At 41.2% G+C, this 21,133-nt stretch overlaps 1 protein-coding gene across 1 annotated transcript in view; it reads right to left on the bottom strand.

Moving 5' to 3' along the window:
* Positions 1 to 21,133, bottom strand: part of NPHP1 (nephrocystin 1) — a 62,582-nt gene that overhangs the window by 12,348 nt on the left and 29,101 nt on the right. The window contains exons 11-16 of the mRNA XM_082672054.1: positions 20,668 to 20,796; positions 10,035 to 10,109; positions 7,390 to 7,500; positions 6,206 to 6,288; positions 4,282 to 4,358; positions 3,251 to 3,350 (exon numbers count right to left, since the gene is read on the bottom strand). Coding sequence (XP_082528180.1) covers positions 3,251 to 3,350; positions 4,282 to 4,358; positions 6,206 to 6,288; positions 7,390 to 7,500; positions 10,035 to 10,109; positions 20,668 to 20,796 — 575 coding nt within the window. The remainder of the gene's footprint in view (positions 1 to 3,250; positions 3,351 to 4,281; positions 4,359 to 6,205; positions 6,289 to 7,389; positions 7,501 to 10,034; positions 10,110 to 20,667; positions 20,797 to 21,133) is intronic.

Below are 21,133 nucleotides of genomic sequence, written 5' to 3'. Positions count from 1 at the left end.
TCGTGCCCCCTGCAGTTGAAGCGTGGAGTCTTAACCACTGGACCACCAGGGAAATCCCAAAATATGAAGTTCTTAAGCAAGGGAGAGTGGGGACAGAGGCGGGATGGGCGTTTGGAGGAGTGGAGGAGGAGGGCTGTTGGTAGCATCATCCGCCTTCTTTTCCCACTCACTGCAGGTGGCAGGTCAGGGAGAGGAGACTGAGAAGGGTCAGCCCCATCTCAGGCTCCACCTCCAGGGTGCACAGGCCTGATTCCAGCCTCTCATCCTGGACCCACAGCACAGCCCTCGCACCCCAGCCCATGGCCCGGCAGTAGGGCCCAAGGCCTCTGGCTTCACCATGCCCACGGTCTGCCCCTGGGAGAGCCTGCCTGAGGCCGGCGGGCCCTGAAGCCCACGCTGGACACCACCAGGAGAGCAGAGCGCATTTCTGCATCAGGCAAAGTGGAGCGGCAATTTCAAGACGGTGCTCAGGTCTCTCTCGGGGCTCTGGGAGGAGACAGGAGCGGACACCAAGACGAGGTGGGGGAGGCCAGGGACCGCAGAAGGCAGAGCAGAGCGCCCGACCACTTTTACACCAGCAGGAAGAGCTCTACTTGGAAATTATTTCACAAACATTTTTCGGGTGCCTACTGTATGCTGTAACCAACAAGGGCTCAGTTCCTGACGTCAGGGGATGAGGACCTGGGACCCTTCTTTGAGAACCCAGCATGCAGAATAACGTTCATTGCTTTGGGGGAACGGGCCCGCCCATCTGACCGCCGCACACCCAAGTCAGATTTGATCTCTAGATTGTAAAGCGTATCTGCAAACTGGTATTTGGGGCCAAAGAAACACTATTAAGAGCTGTGCTTGACAGACACGCTTGGGAGTGCTTCGGACTCTCGAAAGCTTATCAACAAGGGGGGTAGCGGGAGGCTGAGGACGTAGGAAGAATGAGGCCAAACAGGATTCTAGCTTTTCTTCTACAAAGACCGCTACTGTGCTTCTTCTATTAATCTTGAAAAATAAAAACTGTCCAAGGAAAGATTGGCCAAAAGAAGGGAATTTATAGGCTCTATGAACATCCAGGAAAAAAAAAAGCCAAGAGGATGAATACTACCCACGAACACATAATTAATGGTTATTGAAAGATTTAACTGTTAACACTATAATTATAATACACATTTCAGTACTAGAGATAAGAACAAGGGATATTTAAACTGGGAGCATGATCTAGAATGAGAAAAGCAACCATTCACAGAGGTGGGCCAAGGTTCCCTGCTTCCTGATAATCCGCGAGCAGAGAGCAGGTCACTGTGGGACCAGTCAACCGCATCAGTCTCTGTTCCCGAGCCACGCTCCTCCCTCTGCCCCTCCTGTCCACTGCGTACTCTCCACATCTCCACGTCATCAACTGGCACCTCTTCCAAACCTTCAAAGCTTCTTTTGAATCCCCCGATCCTACCAGCTACATAGCACATCCTCATCTGAACAAATGTGATGACAGTGCCAGCCACCTGTCATTGTATTTACATTTATCTAGACATATGATAATAGTAATAGCTATAGCTGTTTATAATATAGCTATTACTATATAAGAGTAATAATTATAGCTGCTACTTATTGTGTGCTACTGGGTGCCACGTACTAGCTAAGTGTTTTATATATTTTCTTTTCCTTAAACCTCTTTAGTGCTTGATGGGGTTAATACTATTATGATGTCCATTTTAAAGACGTAGACCTTGAGACCCTGAGAAAGATGGTAAATGACTTGTCCAAGAGGTTACTGAGTTAGAGATGGATCGACCTGGGATTCTACCAGTGCAAAATCTCCCTGAAGAAAATGCAAATTAAAACCACCAACAGCTACCACTAATCATTTATTAAAATGGGCAAGGACTTCTCTGGTGGCACAGTGGTTAAGAATCTGCCTGCCAATGCAGGGGACACAGGTTTGATCCCTGGTCCAGGAAGCTCCCACATGCCGTGAAGCAACTAAGTCTGTGTGCCACAACTACGGAGCCTGTGCTCTAGAGCCCGCAAGCCACAACTACTGAAGGCCGTGTGCCACAACTACTGAGCCCAAGTGCTACAACTACTGAAGCCCGCGCCTAGAGCCCGTGCTCCGCAACAAGAGAAGCCACCGCAAGAAGCACATGCACCGCAACGAAGAGTAGCCCCTGCTTGCCGCAACTAGAGAAAGCCTGCGCGCAGCAACGAAGACCCAATGCAGCCAAAAATAAATAAATATATAAATAAATAAATAAAACGGGCAAAACAGAAAAAAATTGATCATATCAAATGTTGTCAAGAATACGGAGTAATTGGAACTCTCATATGTGGCTGGAGAGGGTGTAAAATGGCCTCTAGTCATATTGGAAACCAGTTTGGCAGTTTCTTATAAAGTTAAACAAACACCAGATGATCCAGTAATCCCTCTCCTAAGTACCTACACCCACGAGAAAGGAAGACATGCCCACACACACAAAAACTCTTACGCAAATATATAGAGCAGCTTTATTCATAATTGCCCAAAGCCAGAAACAACCCAAGTATCTATCAACTAGTGAATAAATAAACACATTAGGGTATATCCACCAAATGGAATACCAATTAGAACAAAAAGGAAAAAACCACTAGCACAGGCAACAGCATGGGTGTATCTCAACTGCGTTACGCTAAATGGAAGAGGCCAGACTCAAAAGGCTATGTACTGTGTGAGTCCATTTGTAGGACATTCTGGAAAAGGCAAAACTGTTGGGAAAGAAAACAGAGGAGCAGTAGCCTGAGGCCGGAGCTGGAGAGTTGATTACAAAGGGGCATCAGTTCACTGTTTACAGTGATGGAAATATTCTCTATCTTGACCGTGTGGTAGTTATATGACTGTATATACTTGTCAAAACGCAAAGAACTTAAACTAAAAAGGGCAAATTTTACTGCGTGTAAATTATACCTCAACAAACTTGACATTAAAAAAAGTTCCCCAAAGTTCCCTGAGGGTAGGACTGTGGATGATAAGTCCCGTTGACTCAAAAGTTTCTATACTATTTCTGACCGCATCTATCATTTGTGCTAACTGGTAAACAGAAGAATAAGCTAATCTGAAATGTATTATTATTCCATTTCCCTACTGATCCTTGGCAGAAGAATTAGTGAGGAAAAAAAATAATTAACAGAAGGTGACCAAGCACGTGGAGAAGCCAGAAACAGAGATGGTCCACAAACGCTGAATGGGCCCAAGTTCACCGGACAGGTAACAGCAGGTACCAACCTTAGCATGTTCCTTGATCTTCTGTTCAAAGATCTCAGTTTTACTAGAAGCTGAGGCTGCCTTCTCACTGTCATCATCTGATGGAAAACACTACCATGTGCTTTAAAAAAATAAAAAATACATCTCAAAACTTTAAATGCTTAGGCAGTGAATATAATAAAATAGAGTATTTTATATACATTTTTTTATATATAAAAATAAGACAAAGTTTTTTTCAGCACCAGTGGGGCTGAATTGTATGAGAGGCAGCAGTCGCCCATACGCCCTAAATGGACTGATGAATATGATGTGCCCTAAGGACCTTCAGAATGCACCCAACCAGCCCACCCCTGGAGCTGCCACTACATCAGATACCGTGACAGCATCACTGCTGCCAGATGACAAAGAAAAAGGGAGTTTAAAAAGCACGTCTGACTCCAAGTAGAACCAGCTGCATCCCACATCCCAGCTCCTTCCTGTTCCAAGAAGGTGGGATTGGCATTGCTGGGGCGGCAGCAGTGCTGTGTGTCCTAAATCACGAAGCAAGGAGCGGGATGTCTGAGGACCTAGAGGGGAGTTTCAAACCCATCAGGCTCTGAGCTCCAAGAGGCAAGGGCCATATCTGCCTTACTCTCCATTTTCCCTTTACCTAGCACAGTGCCTGGTCAATGAACACATTAAAAGATGCTCAGTATTTTTGGAGGGCAACCTGGTATGTATACCACAATTTCAAATGTCTACACCCTTTGACCTAGCAATAGGCAGTCACTGAATTGGCCTATTCTATTAATTCTGTGGCCCAGTGTTCAACGAAAAGGAACCAGTACAGGGTCCTCATGCATCCTAATTTCCTACGTTAGAGTCTCAAATATGCTACCAAGAAAATAAGCACTTAGATAAAAATGATTAAGATTTTAACATCAAACGACATATTTTAAAAAATGTGAATTCACGTGAAAAGTGTTACGCTTATTATACTATAGGTATCTTCTCCGATGTATCTTCTGCTTGTTTAATCTTTAAGGAAAGAAAGCAACACAGAAGAGTGGTACCTCTTCTGGATACTGAAGGGTCCACTTCAACACCTTTTTCATAAGGGGTACCTCCATTCAAGAAGAGTTCATAAGTTCTACAAAAGAAAAATATACCATGATGGATACGTGTTACGGACATTGAGAAACAGTAGAGTCAGTAGTGGAACGTTTTTTAGCACAGACGCATTCACAGACATTTTATTTATGCCTCATTGGTAAATGAGAATGAAGGTTGTTGACACCTCCATGGGGTTATCATCTCAGTAAATAAAGTCTCTTTCTTAACTATGAACCACAGAAAACACATTTTTCTACATAAAAATGAGGAAGATTAATTAATGTCATTAAGGTCTTTTGACTTTAATGACTCGTGTTATTTAAATGCATTTTTCAAATGTTTCAAATCATCATTGGAAATAAAGCTATTATGAATTCATACTATTTTTAAAATATAAAAGTAACACGTAGATTGTTGTAAAAAGTTCAAATGGCATAGAAATGATAAACAAAACATGAAAAATCCCTCCCCCCTTCTTTCCCCCCTAGTTTGGTAGCCCCTTGTCCTATCTGTTTCAATACAAATGGAAACAAACATACATTTAAACAGTAAATCTTAAACTGACACACGTTTAAAGTTGCGTACTCCGTAAGTGTGGAAGCAGAAGGTAAGAGGCCTCCTTAATCCTGTGGCACCACCTCCCCAGTTCTGCTCGCCGAGACAACCTCCGGGAAGTTTACACACACGCACATGAACACAGCTCTTTGCGAACAGAAGTGGAGTCAGCACACACACGATTCTGCAACTTGCCGTTTTCATATAATAATATACATTGGAGATGTTTCTGTATCAATACATAGGCCTCCACCTCATTTAAAAAATAGCTATGACTTCACTTTAAGAAGGATTGGATAAACACACTTTCCCTCCCACTAAGCACAGTGAGAAACCCTGAACAGTATTAAAGACAAAAAACAAAAGCAGAAAAACAAAAACAACCCAAGCCTGGGCCTCTCCATCTACAGGCAGTGGCTGGGGAGGTTGGGCGTGATAGAGTGCCCCTCCCCCTCCCACTGGGGTAACATCAGAGGAGGGCTTTTACCTCCATCCAGTGGTAAGGAGGTCACGCCCACCCCTGCGGTATCAGTAAAGATGGAAGAGGGGTGCATCATCTGAATTAAACCTTTGGGCTTGGGAACTATTATGATCCCATTTTAAAGATGGGGGAAGTTGAGGCTTGCAGACAACCTGCTTACAGTTACATAGACAGAGCCCAGGCTACAGCCCTGAATTTTACATTCCAACTCTGGGATCTCCATCATCATCCTAGTGACTGCCCATCTGTATCTCTTCTGTGGGTTTCTTATCTTCCAGACTTAGATTTGTGTGTGTGTGCCCATTTTCAAATTTGGATTGGCCTCTTCTTAATTTCTGAAAGCTCTTTTTGTATTAGGGATAATAATCTCGTGACTGTTATGTATATATTGCAAATGCATTACAAATATTTGCTTTTGGTCTTAAATTTTAAATTTGTTTACAGTGGCTGCTGCTACAATTTCCATGTACCACCTACGGAAGAAAGGCAGAGTCACGGAGGACCTGGGGACCCCAGACTCAGCTTTCTCACTCTTCGGCGAGAATGAGGCTCTATTTCAGCACTGTGAAATGTACTAATGCCACAGGAATATTCTCAGCAGACAACCGGTGCAAATATCTTTTAAAACACCTTGGCTACATGTGCCATTTCTTCCCCGCTAGGATGAGATCATGTGTGCTGTTTTCATATACTACCTAAAAGAACATTAAAATCAACATTAAAAGCCCTCTCCACACAAGTTACTGAAATGTAAGTAACACACTCTGGAAACCTGAGGTATCTAGATTCTAAAAAAAAAGAATTTCCACAAAATTACCCGTTTGGAAGGAATATATAAGCCAACTTACTTTGCTGGAATAGGAATTCCACTGGCATCAAAAAGTTTAAGAAACACCCAGCCACAACTTAATTCTCCTCTCTCACCAGTTGACTAGAAAATAAAAAAAAAGTGTATGAAACTTAATGTCTGAATCAGTCAAATCTATAAGCACATACCAAGTTCTTCTAAAAGGAATAAAACGAGTATTTGCCTTTAGAACTAAAAAATTCTTCACAAGAAAACAAAGTGAAACCCAGTGGAGTCCCATTTGACTTGAAGGCCAGATGGTAAAGGCAGGATATAAAATGAAAACCTCTTGTTAAATTGCTCCTGAAAGACCCTTAAAGCTGATGATATGACAACTGTTACTATTGCTTCTTGAGTGACATAAATACACGGTGGGATGATTCCAGATCACCTCAATATACGTGAGCGCAGGAGGCTCTGTCTCAGTAAGAAATGGAATGAGCCAATTAAAGCATTCAAGGGTCCTTCTGCTCAGAACTTAACCCAATGTCAATTGTCAGAGGCGTCTGGGGTTCACCTGGGGGACATGCTCCTGTCCTACCCACCCGCAGCAGACGGATGAATTTGCCTTAAAGAAATGAAAGGATGGTATTACACCATTAACATAATAAAACATATAATGGTATTACATATAATGGTATTACACCATTAACATAATACAAATCCCTGGGTTATCACGAGGCCCTACACACATACTACACCTATCTATGGAAATACATAATTATTACCACAGAGCCACACCCACTGATTCGATAGTCTACATGATGTAAATTAATCCAAGTTTCTGGTGTTCCCTTTATAAAAATTACCCCTCTACCAGGTCCCTTCATTAGAACCCTCATTTACAAGGTTAGGGGCACTCTGACCCTCCAGGACAGAGCTAAAGCACAGTGCTGCAAGGCCGCTAGCATCTTTTATCACTTTCTGCAAGGTCTTATGTTTTTCCAATCTTCATTCTTTAAAAGCACTGGAGTTCGCTCAAGCTATAAACGTAAACAAGTACACTTATTTTAAACACTAATGGAAAAGTACCATCATAAAAAAATTAGAATCACTGTCACTCTCATTCCTCAAGAGATTAAAATTCTGTTACACATAAAAACCTCGATTATTTTACCAAAGACAGACATAAGGGAAAACTTCCCCTTTGACACGTTAGAAAGCTGTATCTTTCAACTGACATACATTGCGAATATAAGAAATTCCAAGTTCAAATAATATTCCAAGATCTGGAGAAGAAGAATTGGACCTGATGAAACAGTCACCATCAAGCAAGCAGGGCAAGATGCCAGTAACCTGAAATGACAGCAAAAACGAAAATTACTAATAAACATGAAAAATGGTCGGAGGATAAACAATGAGGTCCTACTGATAGCACAGGGAACTACATTCAATATCCTGTCATAAACCATAATGGAAAAGACTATGAAAAAGAATGTATATATATGTGTAACTGAATCACTTTGCTGTACAGCAGACGTTAACATAACATTGTAAATCAACTACACTTCAATAAAATAAATTTTTTTAAAAATGGAGGGAAGGGACTTCCCTGGTGGCGCAGTGGTTGAGAGTCCGCCTGCCGATGCAGGGGACACGGGTTCGTGCCCCGGTCTGGGAGGATCCCACATGCAGCGGAGCAGCTGGGCCCGTGAGCCATGGCCACTGAGCCTGCGCGTCCAGAGCCTGTGCTCCGCAAGGGGAGAGGCCACAGCAGTGAGAGGCCCGCGTACCGCAAAAAAAAAAAAAAAAAAAAATGGAGGGAAGGTTCAGCTCTATTCATCTATAAATAGTTTATGCTGCTGCATCATAATAAAGGTCTTTTAAAGGAAACAAAAAGCAGATGGACTGGACTCATCTATACCAATGATTTGAAATTTTAAAATGTAATTTTTGTGTTGAAGAAAACTACCTTTACGTTCACTTACTCTATGCTTAGAGCAGAGGCTAATGTGAAACAAGCACTGTACCAAGGTCTTCAGAGGTATCACAAAAATAGTTTGATAAGATTTTTTTGGCGGGGGGCTGTGCCACACGGCATGCGGGATCCTAGTTCCCCGACCAGGGATCGAACCCGTGCCCCTTGCAGTGAAGGTGCGGAGTCCTAACCACTGGACTACCAGGAAATTCCCTGATAAGATATTTATATTTATATTAACCGCTGTCCTTTGGAAACAGAACTAAAATTGCAGACTGCACACACACTTGCTCAACTTTCCTCAGGCATGCCTTGGAAATTTTCCTTTCCTTCCCTTCTGCCCTTTCCATTCCCCCTCCCTAGACAACTACATCCCTCTTCCTTGCCTATAAAATCCTACCCATCCTTCAAAGCTTAGTTTCTCTTCTATAAAACCTGCCCTGAGCCTAAGGACTAGAATTAATTTCACCCTCCTCTGTGCTTCCACAGCACTTGGATCCCCACGTGCTGCCTGTGTGACATTACGTTCTGCCTACGTGACAGTTATCAAAAGCACCCACTCCTTAGAGCGACTCCAAGGATTAGATGAGAAAATGCACATCACGGCCTACCTCAGCGCCTGGCGCGCAGTCAGAGCTCCATAAATAGAGGACATTGGTGTTTATGTGTCTTCTCTACTAACGTGTAAGCTCCCACAGTACCTAGGAAGAATGCCTCACACCTAAGGACGCTTAATTTCATTCAACAAAGCAACATACACATATTATTTATCCCTCCAAACAGTTCATCTTTATATCCAGGAAAGCCTTGGAAAATTCTACCCTAACCACTTCACATGCACAGAGACGCACTATCAGAACTGTGAAGTACTGTGTCAAAATGGAAGCAGTAGGGGGACTTCCCTGGCGGTCCAGTGGTAGGGCTCTGCGCTTTCACTGCAGAGGGCGCGGGTTTGATCCCTGGTTGGGGAACTAAGATTCCGCACTCTGCGCGGGGCGGCCAAAACATTAAAAAAAAAAAAATAAAAGGAAATTAACACAAAAAAGAGTAGAACAATTATATTGTTACAATTTAAAAAAATGTAAGCAGTAGGATGCTTAGAAGATCAAACTGGACTTGTAGGAGTCGCGTGGTAGACAAGTGTGGACACACACAGCCCACAGGCGAGGTGGCCAGGCCTCCCCCACATGCTGTGTCCTCTCAGTGAACCTCTATCTTGCTGTAAGATCTTCTGATGCAATAGGAGAAGGTTAATGAAGCGTTCTCAGGGGCAGTGACATGAGGGAGTTAGTTGTGGGAGGGAAGTAATGAAACTCTGGAGGTAGAAAAAAAGTAAAGTAAATAGAACTATAGAAAATTAATGTTATTAAAAGAACATAAAGATATCTTCGTCTCCACTGGCATCTATGTGGCACTGACTCGGTGGTTTCAAGCCACTTAACCTCATTCCAGCCTTTGTTTGTCCCAGTCTTGACAGTCCCTGGGTGTACTGACCAGTTCCCTAGGCGTCACCCTTGATTTTTATCTGAAGAAAGCACAACTCTCACGAGCACAGTTGGAGACTGCATTTTTGAAAAACACTTCCTAAGTTTTCTCTTTCTGTTTTCATTTTTCATCAGAGGGAATTTTCTAGAATTAAACCTTGTGATCCATTGAATGAGATGATTCATAGGCATTGTAACTTTGGTGAGTCAGAAACATGAGTAATTGTTATCAAAGTCCTCAAAGAACGTTAATCTAAAGATTCAAATCTGGCCCCATATATTCTGTGTTAAATACAAATACATTATTTCAGGAATACACTTTGACAATCCTGCCTTAGAAATTAATCATATAATACTTATCAGGTAAAAGAAGTTCACGTTTCATTCCATTCTTCTTACTTCCATTCACAAGTAAGCAGGTTACTTACCTGGGGAGAAAAGGTCCATGTTTTGGGTTTCTTAGGTTGCCATGTGGCCCTGACTGTATGAATGTTGCTCAGAACCTGAAATGAGATTTTCCCATTTGAAATCATATTGTAGAAAGCTCTTTGAAACATTATCACTTCCAGGTCCCAAACAGTTAACAGTTGGGCAGAGGGAGAGGGGGATATTTCATTTCTTACTTTGTGTAACTCTGTAATTCTTTTTTCTTTTTACATCAAGTATTATACATACATAACATTTAAAATGATTAACAAAAAAACAAGTGTTACAGCGCTTATAACACAACGGAAGAACTGTTAAATGAATTCAGACTCAGATCTTTGCACTAGTGATAAACTGTATTACGTGAAATACTTAATATATGAGATAGATTAACCAGAAAATTCAGAGAAATTGTAGGTACGAACGACCTTTTAAGAAATATGACCCACAAGAGCATTTTATGTGCAATCCATTACCCTGCCATCAAGACAGACACTGCTCCCAGCTCAGATACACGGTTACAGTTTTCTTCAAGATCCCTAGGCCTATAAAGTATACTTTTCCTGGAATTTAATCTCTTATAAAATGCTATTGCAAGAAGTTAGTCCTATAATATATACAAATCAATAGAATACAAAAGGAGCAAAATCTGTAAAAAAAAAAAAAAAGAGTTCAAATTCTATAAAGTTATGGCCAAAACTGACATTTTCCAGAAGAACAGATAATATACAATTTTTATTTTAGATAAAAATATTTTAGTATAGCATTTCTAAAACTAAGCTTTAAAAATAATTAGAAATCATCCTGAACGTGTCCTATGAGGTCAAATTCAATTCACTGCCCTCTGTGTTGCTATTGGCAAGCAACTAGGAGGATCTTATGGGCAGCTAAGTTGTTTTCCACAGAGAAAGTCTCCATTTCCTTCCACAACGAATATAAATGAATTTATTTAAACCCTTTATAAAATGATATATATTCTCAGACTGGGCTCTTGGAGTACAAACTCCTTTTGATTACTATCTGGTGTCTAATCTAAGACTGCATTTTATTTATTCCAAGGTCCTTCTTGGTTTTTCAAGAAGTGTTCCCCACTTCTAATATCTAAGAAGTCCCTTGCAATCACTGAAATTGAGATCTCATGCTATCTCTGCTTTTATCTTCTCAACTTGGAGAATGCTGATTTTGATTGAGGAAAAACTTCCTCTGCTTGATAATTTTACATCCTTCTTGAGTTACTGACTCTGAGAGCTAAAAAGGACTTAGTCCAAACATCTCATTATACATTTGAGAAAACTGCCTCGAGAGAGGGTGAATGACTGGCTCAGGGCATAAGGATGAAATAATCAAGGGTTCAAAATTTTAGAGATTTTTCCACTTAGCAAACTGCATCAAGAATGCATAAGGGGGGCTTCCCTGGTGGTGCAGTGGTTGAGAGTCCGCCTGCCGATGCAGGGGACGCGGGTTTGTGCCCCAGTCCGGGAAGATCCCACATGCCGTGGAGCGGCTGGGCCCGTGAGCCATGGCCACTGGGCCTGCGTGTCTGGAGCCTGTGCTCCGCAATGGGAGAGGCCACAACAGTGAGAGGCCCATGTACAGAAAAAAAAAAAAAAAAGAATGCATAAGGGGGACTTCCCTGGTGGTCCAGTGGTTAAGACTCTGCGCTCCCAATTCAGGGGGCCCGGGTTCGGTCCCTTGTCAGAGAACTAGATCCCGCATGCCACAACTAAATATTCCGCATGCTGCAACTAAAAGACCCCGCGTGCTGCAACGAAGATCCTGTGTGCCGCAACTAAGACCCGGAGCAGCCAAATAAATAAATAAATATTTAAAAAGCAAACAAACAAAAGAATGCATACGGACTTCTGCTCAAGATGAATTTATGCTTCAACACAGCTGCTCTGCTCCAAACATAAAGCAGTGCCACTTAAAAAGACAGAGGAGGACCCAAAAGTGAGATGAATATTTCAGTGGCCCATAAACAGAAGAGAAAAACAAAGAATAGGGCGAGACTAAAACTGGGGGTCTCCTGGGCTCTGAGTCTAGAGCGGGACGTGGTGACAAGGAGCCGGATTTGTATGTTACAGAGGCTAATGGTACTCAACACATGATAGAGGAACAGAGACAGCCTTATTGCTTGAAGCCAGTAGGGTGGAAGAAAGATGGTGGCCAACCTTCCTCCTCATAGGAAGTAAAGAGCCTAAGCAGGAAGGACAAAGATGGAGCCATGACACCAGGATCAGAACCAAGTAAACAAGTGAACTTTTAAGTGAATCACTGATGTCCCTGACATCAGCTTAGATCAAGAACGCTAAACTTCACTGTAAGATCTGGTTCTGGACTGGAGTTTGGAGGTAGCAATCACAACACCATTAGATTGGTGGGGCTGGGCTGGGGGGGGAAGGGTAAAATATCTTCTGCATAAAATGTGCTTCTAAGGACACATGAAGAAATCAAATACTTACAATACAAGAAACAACCCAGAGCATAGATATTAACAAAATATGTCACTATACATAATTACATATTTACTGTTTTTTAAAAAACAGATTTGTTTGCATTAAAAAAAAAAACCCAAAAAACTTCTAGGCAACGATGACAAGATGGGCCAGTAGGTAGGTAAAGCATGTTAGTATCTTTGGTGTGTTAGGAGAAAGAAATACGGAGTTTAGATTTATGAGAATAATCTACAGCTAAGTAAGTAGGCTAAACATTTACATATTGCAAACTGAGAGGCTTCAATAGAACTAAGTGACAAGGCCATGGGTAGCTGTTATGTTTTTCTCTGCATGTTTCTATGTATTTGAAATAGTGACTAATTTAACAAATATTGCTAATTCCAGTAAAAGTCAGATTGTGGTATAAAATACATGTAAAAGGAAAAGAATAAACAAATTGGAAGATTGTAATGTTCTAAGATAAGAGTCTAAATGTGAGATTTACACTTGCGTTCTATTTCTTTTATTATTGGCAAAACTAATACAATTACTTGATGTATTATTTCTTACTGAGTTCTTAAGGGTTTTCAATCAATTTTTAAGGATGAAACATACAATGGTGGTTAATTATGAAATGTGTCAAATATTACCAAATATATATTAAATATATATAAATCTACAAGTTAAAAGAAACTTACAGTGAACACCCATAAGCTTATCACCTAAATTCTGCCATCAATATTTTATTATACTTGCATTATCACATATATCTTCTGTCCATCCATCAATTCACCTAATTTTCTGATACACTGCAAACTTGCAGACATAAGTAAACTTTCCTCTAAAGACATTAGCATGCATATCATTAGCTAGAGTTCATCATTTGTTCACAGTTCTTTTTTTGATCGAAAATTTAACACAATGAAATTCAGTAACCTTAGTTTTTATCTTCTTGTAATGTCCACAATGGAGACAGGAAAGTGGGCTGACTAGGGGTCATAGGTCCTGAGGAATGACACAGTGAGTGCTGTCTCTGGAGGCCTAGAGAGGAGCCTGAACTTCCATTAGGGCCCCAAAGTAAGGAGGCACACCTACCCCCAGGGGGGTGGGCAGAGGCCAAGTGGGGAATCTGGACTTCCATTCTCACCTGGCAGTAATGGTGTCAGAGGCCTGCTAAAATAGAAGTTAAACTTATTAAGATCCAGAGACTCCCAACACTCAAAATATCCAGGATACAATAAAAAAAAGAAACAAATCATTCATTATACCAAGTACCAGGAAAATCTCAACTTGAATGAGATTGGTATCAAAAGACACCAATACTGAGATGACACAGATATTGGAATTATCTGACAAGCATTTTAAAGCAGCCATCTAAAAATGTTTCAATAAACAACTATGGAGATGCTTAAAAGAAATTTAAAACGTAGAAAGAAATACAAAGTCTCAAGAAAGAAATAAGGAAATCTCAACAAAAAAATGAAAAATAAAGGAGACCCTAATGGAAATTCTAGAACTGGAAAATACAATCACCAAGATTAAAAACACACACACACACATACCTACACGAGTCACTGAAGAGACTCAACCACAGAACAGAAAAGAGAGAAAAGAATCAGTGAACTTGAAGACAGGAAAACGGAAACTATGCAGTCTGAACAACTGAGATAGAATAGATGGGAAAAAATGATCAGGAGCCTCAGGAACCTGTGGGATTATAACAAAAGATCTAACTAACATTCATGTCATCGGAGTCCCAGAGGAGAGGGGAGTTTGGAGCTGGAAAAGTATTTGAGAAAATAATGGCTGAAAAATCCCCAAATTTGGCAAAAGATATAAACCTATGGTTTAAAAAGCTGAGAAAACCCTAAACAGGTTAAACCCAAGAAATCCATGACAAAGTACATAAACTTCTAAAAACTAAACACGATATCTTGAAAGCAGTGAGAGAGAAACACCACCTAGATTCACCTATAAGGAAAAACCAATTCTCATCAGACAGAGGCCAGAGGAAATGGAACAATATTTTTTGAGTGCTTAAAGAAAAGAACTGCCAACCTAGAATTGTATAGCTAGTGAAAATATCCTTCAGGAATAAAGGGGAAACAGGCATTCTCAGATAAAGAAAAACTACGAGAATTTGTAGCCTGCAGACCTACCCTAAAAAGAATGGTTAAAGGAAGTTCTCTAAATAGAAAAAACATGATAAATCTCTGAATATCAGGAAGGAAGAACAATGGAAAGAGTAAAAACAAGGGTAAATATGAGAGGTTTCTCTGAAGTTTTCTAAATTATGCTTGATGGTTGAAGGAAAATTCTAACACTGTGTGATGTGGTTCTCAATGTATGTAGAGGAGATATTTAAGACAATTAGAAAGCAGGGAGGGTAAAGAGGTTTAAAGGGAGGTAAGGGAGGTACATGTCACTTCAACTGGAATGTTGACACTAGCCAGCCGTGGGAAGTTATGTAGGTATAAAGTCATACCAAAACCCGTACAAAGAGATCCACTCAACAACACGGCAGACAATTCAGAATGGAGTTCTAAAAAATGTTCAGGTAACACATAGGAAGACAGAAAAAAATAAAACAGGGGAATGAAAAAGAGGGAACAAAGAGAATAAATAAAACAGCAGACTCAAGAGTTAAAGATGCCCCTCCAGGACCTGCCTGCTTTGGGATGCTTTTCAGAGCCCCGAGGGAGTTGCTTTTCATATATTACCCAGAATTTACAGTTCTCATCACTGGGCAAGTTATTTGGAGAGGAGCTTACTCAGTCATTATTGGAAGTAGTGTCTCATTAACTAGTTCTAGTAATAATGCTTTTTATTTGTAATGTGGCTTAGGCTTATTAAAGAAGTATTCTTGGGCTTCCCTGGTGGCGCAGTGGTTGAGAGTCTGCCTGCCGATGCAGGGGACACGGGTTCGTGCCCCGGTCCGGGAGGATCCCACATGCCGCGGAGCGGCTGGGCCGGTGAGCCATGGCCGCTGAGCCTGTGCGTCCGGAGCCTGTGCTCCGCCAACGGGAGAGGCCACAACAGTGAGAGGCCCGCGTACCGCAAAAAAAAAAAAAAAAAAGTATTCTTAAGTAAATAGCATGAGTATGTAACTATTAAATATGTTCTCTAACTCCTCAACTTGGAAAATTTGGCAAAAATTTGTTTCATAAACTAATTTCTATTATTTTTATATAAAATAATTTCTACTATTTTGATATATTATTCAAAATAAAATTCTAATCTTTGTTTTATGTTGTCACGTATGAGAATAGCGAGAGGTACAGCAAAAAGTGTGGAACCAGATCTGGGAAAAAGAAGGCAATTCATCTTTTCTTGGTCACTGGCGACACCTACTGGCTCGTTTTTGGCAGTGATCTTGTGCAGAGCATGTAGAAGGAAGGAAAGATCCTTATTTACCCCCAGTGCAGATGAAAGAAAGGCACTTTCCTCATGCTGCGAGTTAGAAGTACACTCAGCAGAAAGAAAGATATCTATCAGTGTTCTCTACCTCACTGCACGTCACCACCATCCACCCAGATGTGGAAATCAAAGACCTAGTGTCATGCTTGGCGTCCCACTCGCCCTCACCTGCCACATCCAACCCACCACCAACCAAAGTGTGTTGGGTTTTGCCTCCTAAATATCCCTCCGGCCACAGCTCTCATCTCCACTTCCCTAATCTAAGTTACCATCGTCATCTCTCATCTGGTCAACTTATGATGTTCCATGTATTGGTCTAAGTGCTTTACTTACATTAACTCATTTAGTCCTCACATCGACCCTAAGGGATGCACATGAGACAAGACAGCAAGGTCGAGTCGTTTGGTCAGCGTCCCACACCCAGTCGGCGGAGCCAGGGTTAATTCCAGGCAAAATGGCTCCAGATTTCGTTTTCTTGAGGCGACACTTGCTGCCCTTTGACCACCACACTGTGACATAGCCCCCAAGTGGTCTACTCAGATCCCTCTGACCCCCGCCCCCCTTCAATCCATCTCCAGAGAGGAGCCAGAAATCATCCCCAAACGTACGTCTAAGTCATGTCCTACCTCTAATGACTTTCCCCGCTTTTAGGGTAAAGACGAAACTCCCTACATCATGGCTTACAACATCTTACTCTGTACCTCCTGCTTCATCCCGTCCTACACTTCCTCTTGCTGCCCCCACTCAGCCCCCTGGCTCCCCTTCCCAAGTCCTTTCCTGCCAGGGCCCTGGCCTGTGCTGCTCCTTCAGCCAGGTACACAGTCCCCTTGTCCCCTTTTCTCTTCATCTCCTTACGGCCTGTTCACCCCTCAGATCTCAAGGCAAGCATCACCCTCTCAGGAGGTAGACTATGAAATTGAGATTTTTTTTAAACATCTTTATTGGAGTATAATTGCTTTACAATGGTTAGTTTCTGCTTTATAACAAAGTGAATCAGTTATACATATACATATGTTCCCATATCTCTTCCCTCTTGCATCTCCCTCCCTCCCACCCTCCCTATCCCACCCCTCCAGGCGGTCACAAAGCACCGAGCTGATCTCCCTGTGCTATGCGGCTGCTTCCCACTAGCTATCTATTTTACGTTTGGTAGTGTATATATGTCCATGCCACTCTCTCACTTTGTCACAGCTTACCCGTCCCCCTCCCCATAACAGAATTCTTTTCTGGTGCTACAAATTTCCCTCTAAGCAATGCTTTCGCTAACATCCCACAAATATTATGCTGCATTTTCATTTTTTTGCTCAGTTCAAAATATTTCCTAATTTCCCTTGAAATTTTCTTTTAACCCATTGATTCTTGAGAAATCTGTCGTTTAATTTCTAAGTATTTAAGGATTTTTCCAGTTATCTTTCTGTCTCTGATTTCTAATTCAATCACATGTGATCAAAGACCATACATTGTATGATTTCAATTCTTCTAAATCTGCTCAGGACCATCTATCTTGCTGAATGTTCCATACGCACTAAAAAGAATGCGTACTTTCCTCTTTGGGGCTGAACTGTTGTACAAATGTTAATTACATCCAGTTTGTTCATGGTGTTATTCTGTTCTCTTATACTCTGACTAATTTTCTGTCTACTTGTTCTACAGTACTGTAGAGAGAAGTATTGAAGTCTCCAGTTATGATTGTGGCTTTGCCCGTTTCCCCTTTCAGTTTGGTCCATTTTTGCTGCCTGTATTTGGAAGCTCTGACGTTAGGTGTACGCACATTTAGGATTGTTACGTCTGCTTGGTGAACTGTCCATTTTATCATGTAATGTACCACTTTATTCCCGGTAATTTTCCTTCTTCTGAAGTATACTTTGTCTGATATTAATATGTTTTGAATGGTGTAGCTTTTTCCATCCTTCTACTTCTAACCTGCCTATATTATTATGTTTAAGGTGGTTTCTTAAGCATAGCCTATGGTTGGCTCTCTCTCATTCTGGTTTTAATTTGCATTTCCTGGATGACTTATTATATGTTGTGTATCTTTTTATAGACCCATTGGTTTGCCATATTTTCTTTTTTTTTTTTTAAACATTTGTACTATACTTTTTAAAAAATTAATTAATTTTTGGCTGCACTGGGTCTTTGTTGCTGTGCGCGGGCTTTCTCTAGTTATGGCGAGCAGGAGCTACTCTCCGTTGCAGTGTGTGGGCTTCTCACTGCGGTGGCTTCTCTTGTTGCAGAGCACGGGCTCTAGGCACGCGGGCTTCAGTAGTTGTGGCGTGCAGGCTCAGTAGCTGTGGCTCGCGGGCTCTAGAGCGCAGGCTCAGTAGTTGTGGCACACGGGCTTAGTTGCTCCGACGCATGTGGGATCTTCCCGGACCAGGGCTTGAACCCATGTCCCCTGCATTGGCAGGCGGATTCTTAACCACTGCGCCACCAGGGAAGCCCCCATATTTTAAGTGCCTGTTCAAGTCTTTTGTCAATTAAAAAAACCTGAGTTATCTTTTTTATTTCTTGGATATCCTTGAATCGTTCCTGACCGTAGGGGAAAAGTATGCAATATTTCACATTAAGTGTGATGATGCTAGTAGCTTTGCTTTAGCTTTCTCTTGTTGCCCTTTACCAATTTGAAGTTCCCTTCTGTTCTTAGTTTGGTGAGAACTTTTTTAAAATCATAAGTGGGTGTTAAAATTTGTCAACTGCTTTTTCCGCATCTATTGAGATGATCGGGTGATTTCTGTTCTTCAGTTCTGTTAATATGGCAAATTACAATAATCTATTTTCAAATGTTAAATACTGGTTACACAGGTGTGTACATTTGAATTCCTGGAATAAACCCCAATTGGTCATGATATATTGTCCTTTTTTATACATGGCTAGATTCAATTTGCTAATATTTTGTTTAGGATTTTAGTTTATATATTCATGAGGAATACTGGTCTTGTAATTTTTCTTTTTTGTAATGTCTCGTCATATTTTGGTATCATGTTTTTCCTGGCCTCGTGAAATGAGATGGGAAGCATTTCCTCTTTATCTATTCTTTGGAAGTTTGTGTACTATTGGTATTATTTCTTCCTTAAATGTTTGGAGGAATCCACCAGTGAAACCATCTGGGTCTGGAGTTTTCTTTATTGGAAGATTTTTAATTACTGTTTCAATTTCTTTAACAGGGGTCATTCAAATTGTTCTATTTCTTCTTGTGTCAGTTTCATTAAGTTATGGTTTTCAAAGAATTTATCTGTTTATTGATGTTATCAAATTTACTGTCATAAAGTTGTTTACAACATCCCCTGCTTATCCCTTTAATGTGCACAGGATCTGTGCTGAGGTCTCCATTTTCATGTCAGATGGTGATCATGTAACCAAGCAGGACCCTACGAGGCCTTCCCAGAAAAGAGCCCCACCCCTGTCCTCCACCTGCCTTTTGTCTGTAGAAAAACGTCAGTCAAAGCATAAATTTAATCAGAGAAGTGAAAAAATGCAGAAACAAAGGAAAACAGTCAAGCAAGACAAAATAGTAATACTTTAGCCATTAAACAAAGTCAGGGACCTTTAGTTCTTCCTCAAGGGCTATAGATAATATCCTGAGCCATGTCCTGTGAGCTGTTTTGCAGATACTGAAACCCCCTCCAGGTGGGAGAACTTAACTGTGTGCTGCCCACAAGCACGCAGACCCCAGACTGGTTGGAACCAGAAGGTTGATGATGTTGACTCCCAATTACCTCACCACCAGCCAATCAGAAGAATGTCTGTGAGCCGATCACGCTCTGCTCCTTGATCACTGTAACACTCTTCACTACCTGCTCCAGGGTGGAACACACAGTTCTGAGGGCATTAGCCTACTGTGGCCCCCTTTGCCTGGCAAAGCAATAAAGCTCTTCTTTTCTACTTCACCCAAAACTCTGTTTCCGTGTTTCTATCTGGCACCGGTGAACAGAGGCAGAGTTTCGGCAACAATCATTTGTTTTCTCTCTTTTAAAATTTCTTGATCAGTCTTACTAGGCACCTCTCAATTTTATTAATCTTTTCAAAGAATAAACTTTGCCTTTTCTGACTTTCTCTTGTTTTCTACTTCATTAATTTCTACTCTTTATTATTTCCTCCATTCTACTTCCTTTGGGATTGACTCACTCTTCCTTTTCTAGGCTCTTGAGTTCGAGCTTAGATCACTGATTTAAAAATCTTTCTTCTCGTCTAGTGTATGCAATTAAAGTCACAAAGTTCCATCCAGGCACTGTTTCATCTGTATCTCATAAATCAATTAATTAAGAGTTATTCAAATTTTTTGGTACCGGGTAAAAAATATTCTCTTAGGAATCAGAGAGGCACAGAATGGAAAAGGACACAAGGCAACTTTGTCAGGTCATGGTAATGCTCCATATGTTGCCTGGGATGTTGGTTATACAGGTGTGTACACCTGTCAAAAATGCAATACTCTAACCTTCAAACCTGAACTGTATACAATACTAGAAGATAGGCATCAGTACCTTTTTGTAAGTGAAAAATCTAAGGCTCAGAGGCGTTAGCTGTGACGTATAAATATCACACGCTTAGCAACTGAAAGAGCCAGGAGTTAAGTCTGTGTCATCAGAACACATGTAGTTTGCACTCTACCACACATCATTTTATATAGATACTTATACACACACACACACACACACACACACACACACACGGAGAGAGAGAGAGGTTGAGAGGGAGAAAGAGACAGACAGACCCTGTGCAGTACGCGGTTAATATGTGGCGTTAACATATGGTGGCAACCGGTTTAACTCTTCAGCAAGCTCACCTTATTGCCGTCAAACAGACAGAAGCGCACGTGTCTGCTCAGAACCTGGATGCTCACTCCTGGAAGAGGAATCATCTTACAGCTCCAGAGGGTCAGAATCAAGGAAACACGACTTGGTCTTGACTTAATCTGAGAGAAAAATTAGTTATGAGGAAGGTTTACTTTTATGACTTATAAGACAAATTCATTTTCAAAGCACCTTTTGTAAATGCTTAAGAAAATGCATATAGAATTAAAAAAGAACAAAAGAATAAATTTTGCACACAACATACACACACAAGAAAAGTTTCAATAGTCTGTTTAATTTAACCCAAAACTTCAGTTAAAATTTTCATAAATATTTATATTTAAAATATTTGCTTTGGGGACTTCCCTGGTGGTCCAGTGGTAAAGAATCCACCTTACAATGCAGGGGACGTGGGTTTGATCCCTGGTCAGGGAACTAAGATCCCACATGACGCAGGGC

The sequence above is a fragment of the Grampus griseus genome (assembly GCF_964374135.1).
Source record: "Grampus griseus genome assembly, chromosome: 15".
NCBI classification, from domain to species: Eukaryota; Metazoa; Chordata; class Mammalia; order Artiodactyla; family Delphinidae; genus Grampus; species Grampus griseus.
The sequence above is the reverse complement of the archived record's forward strand: the minus strand, read 5'-3'. Positions and strand labels throughout refer to the sequence as shown.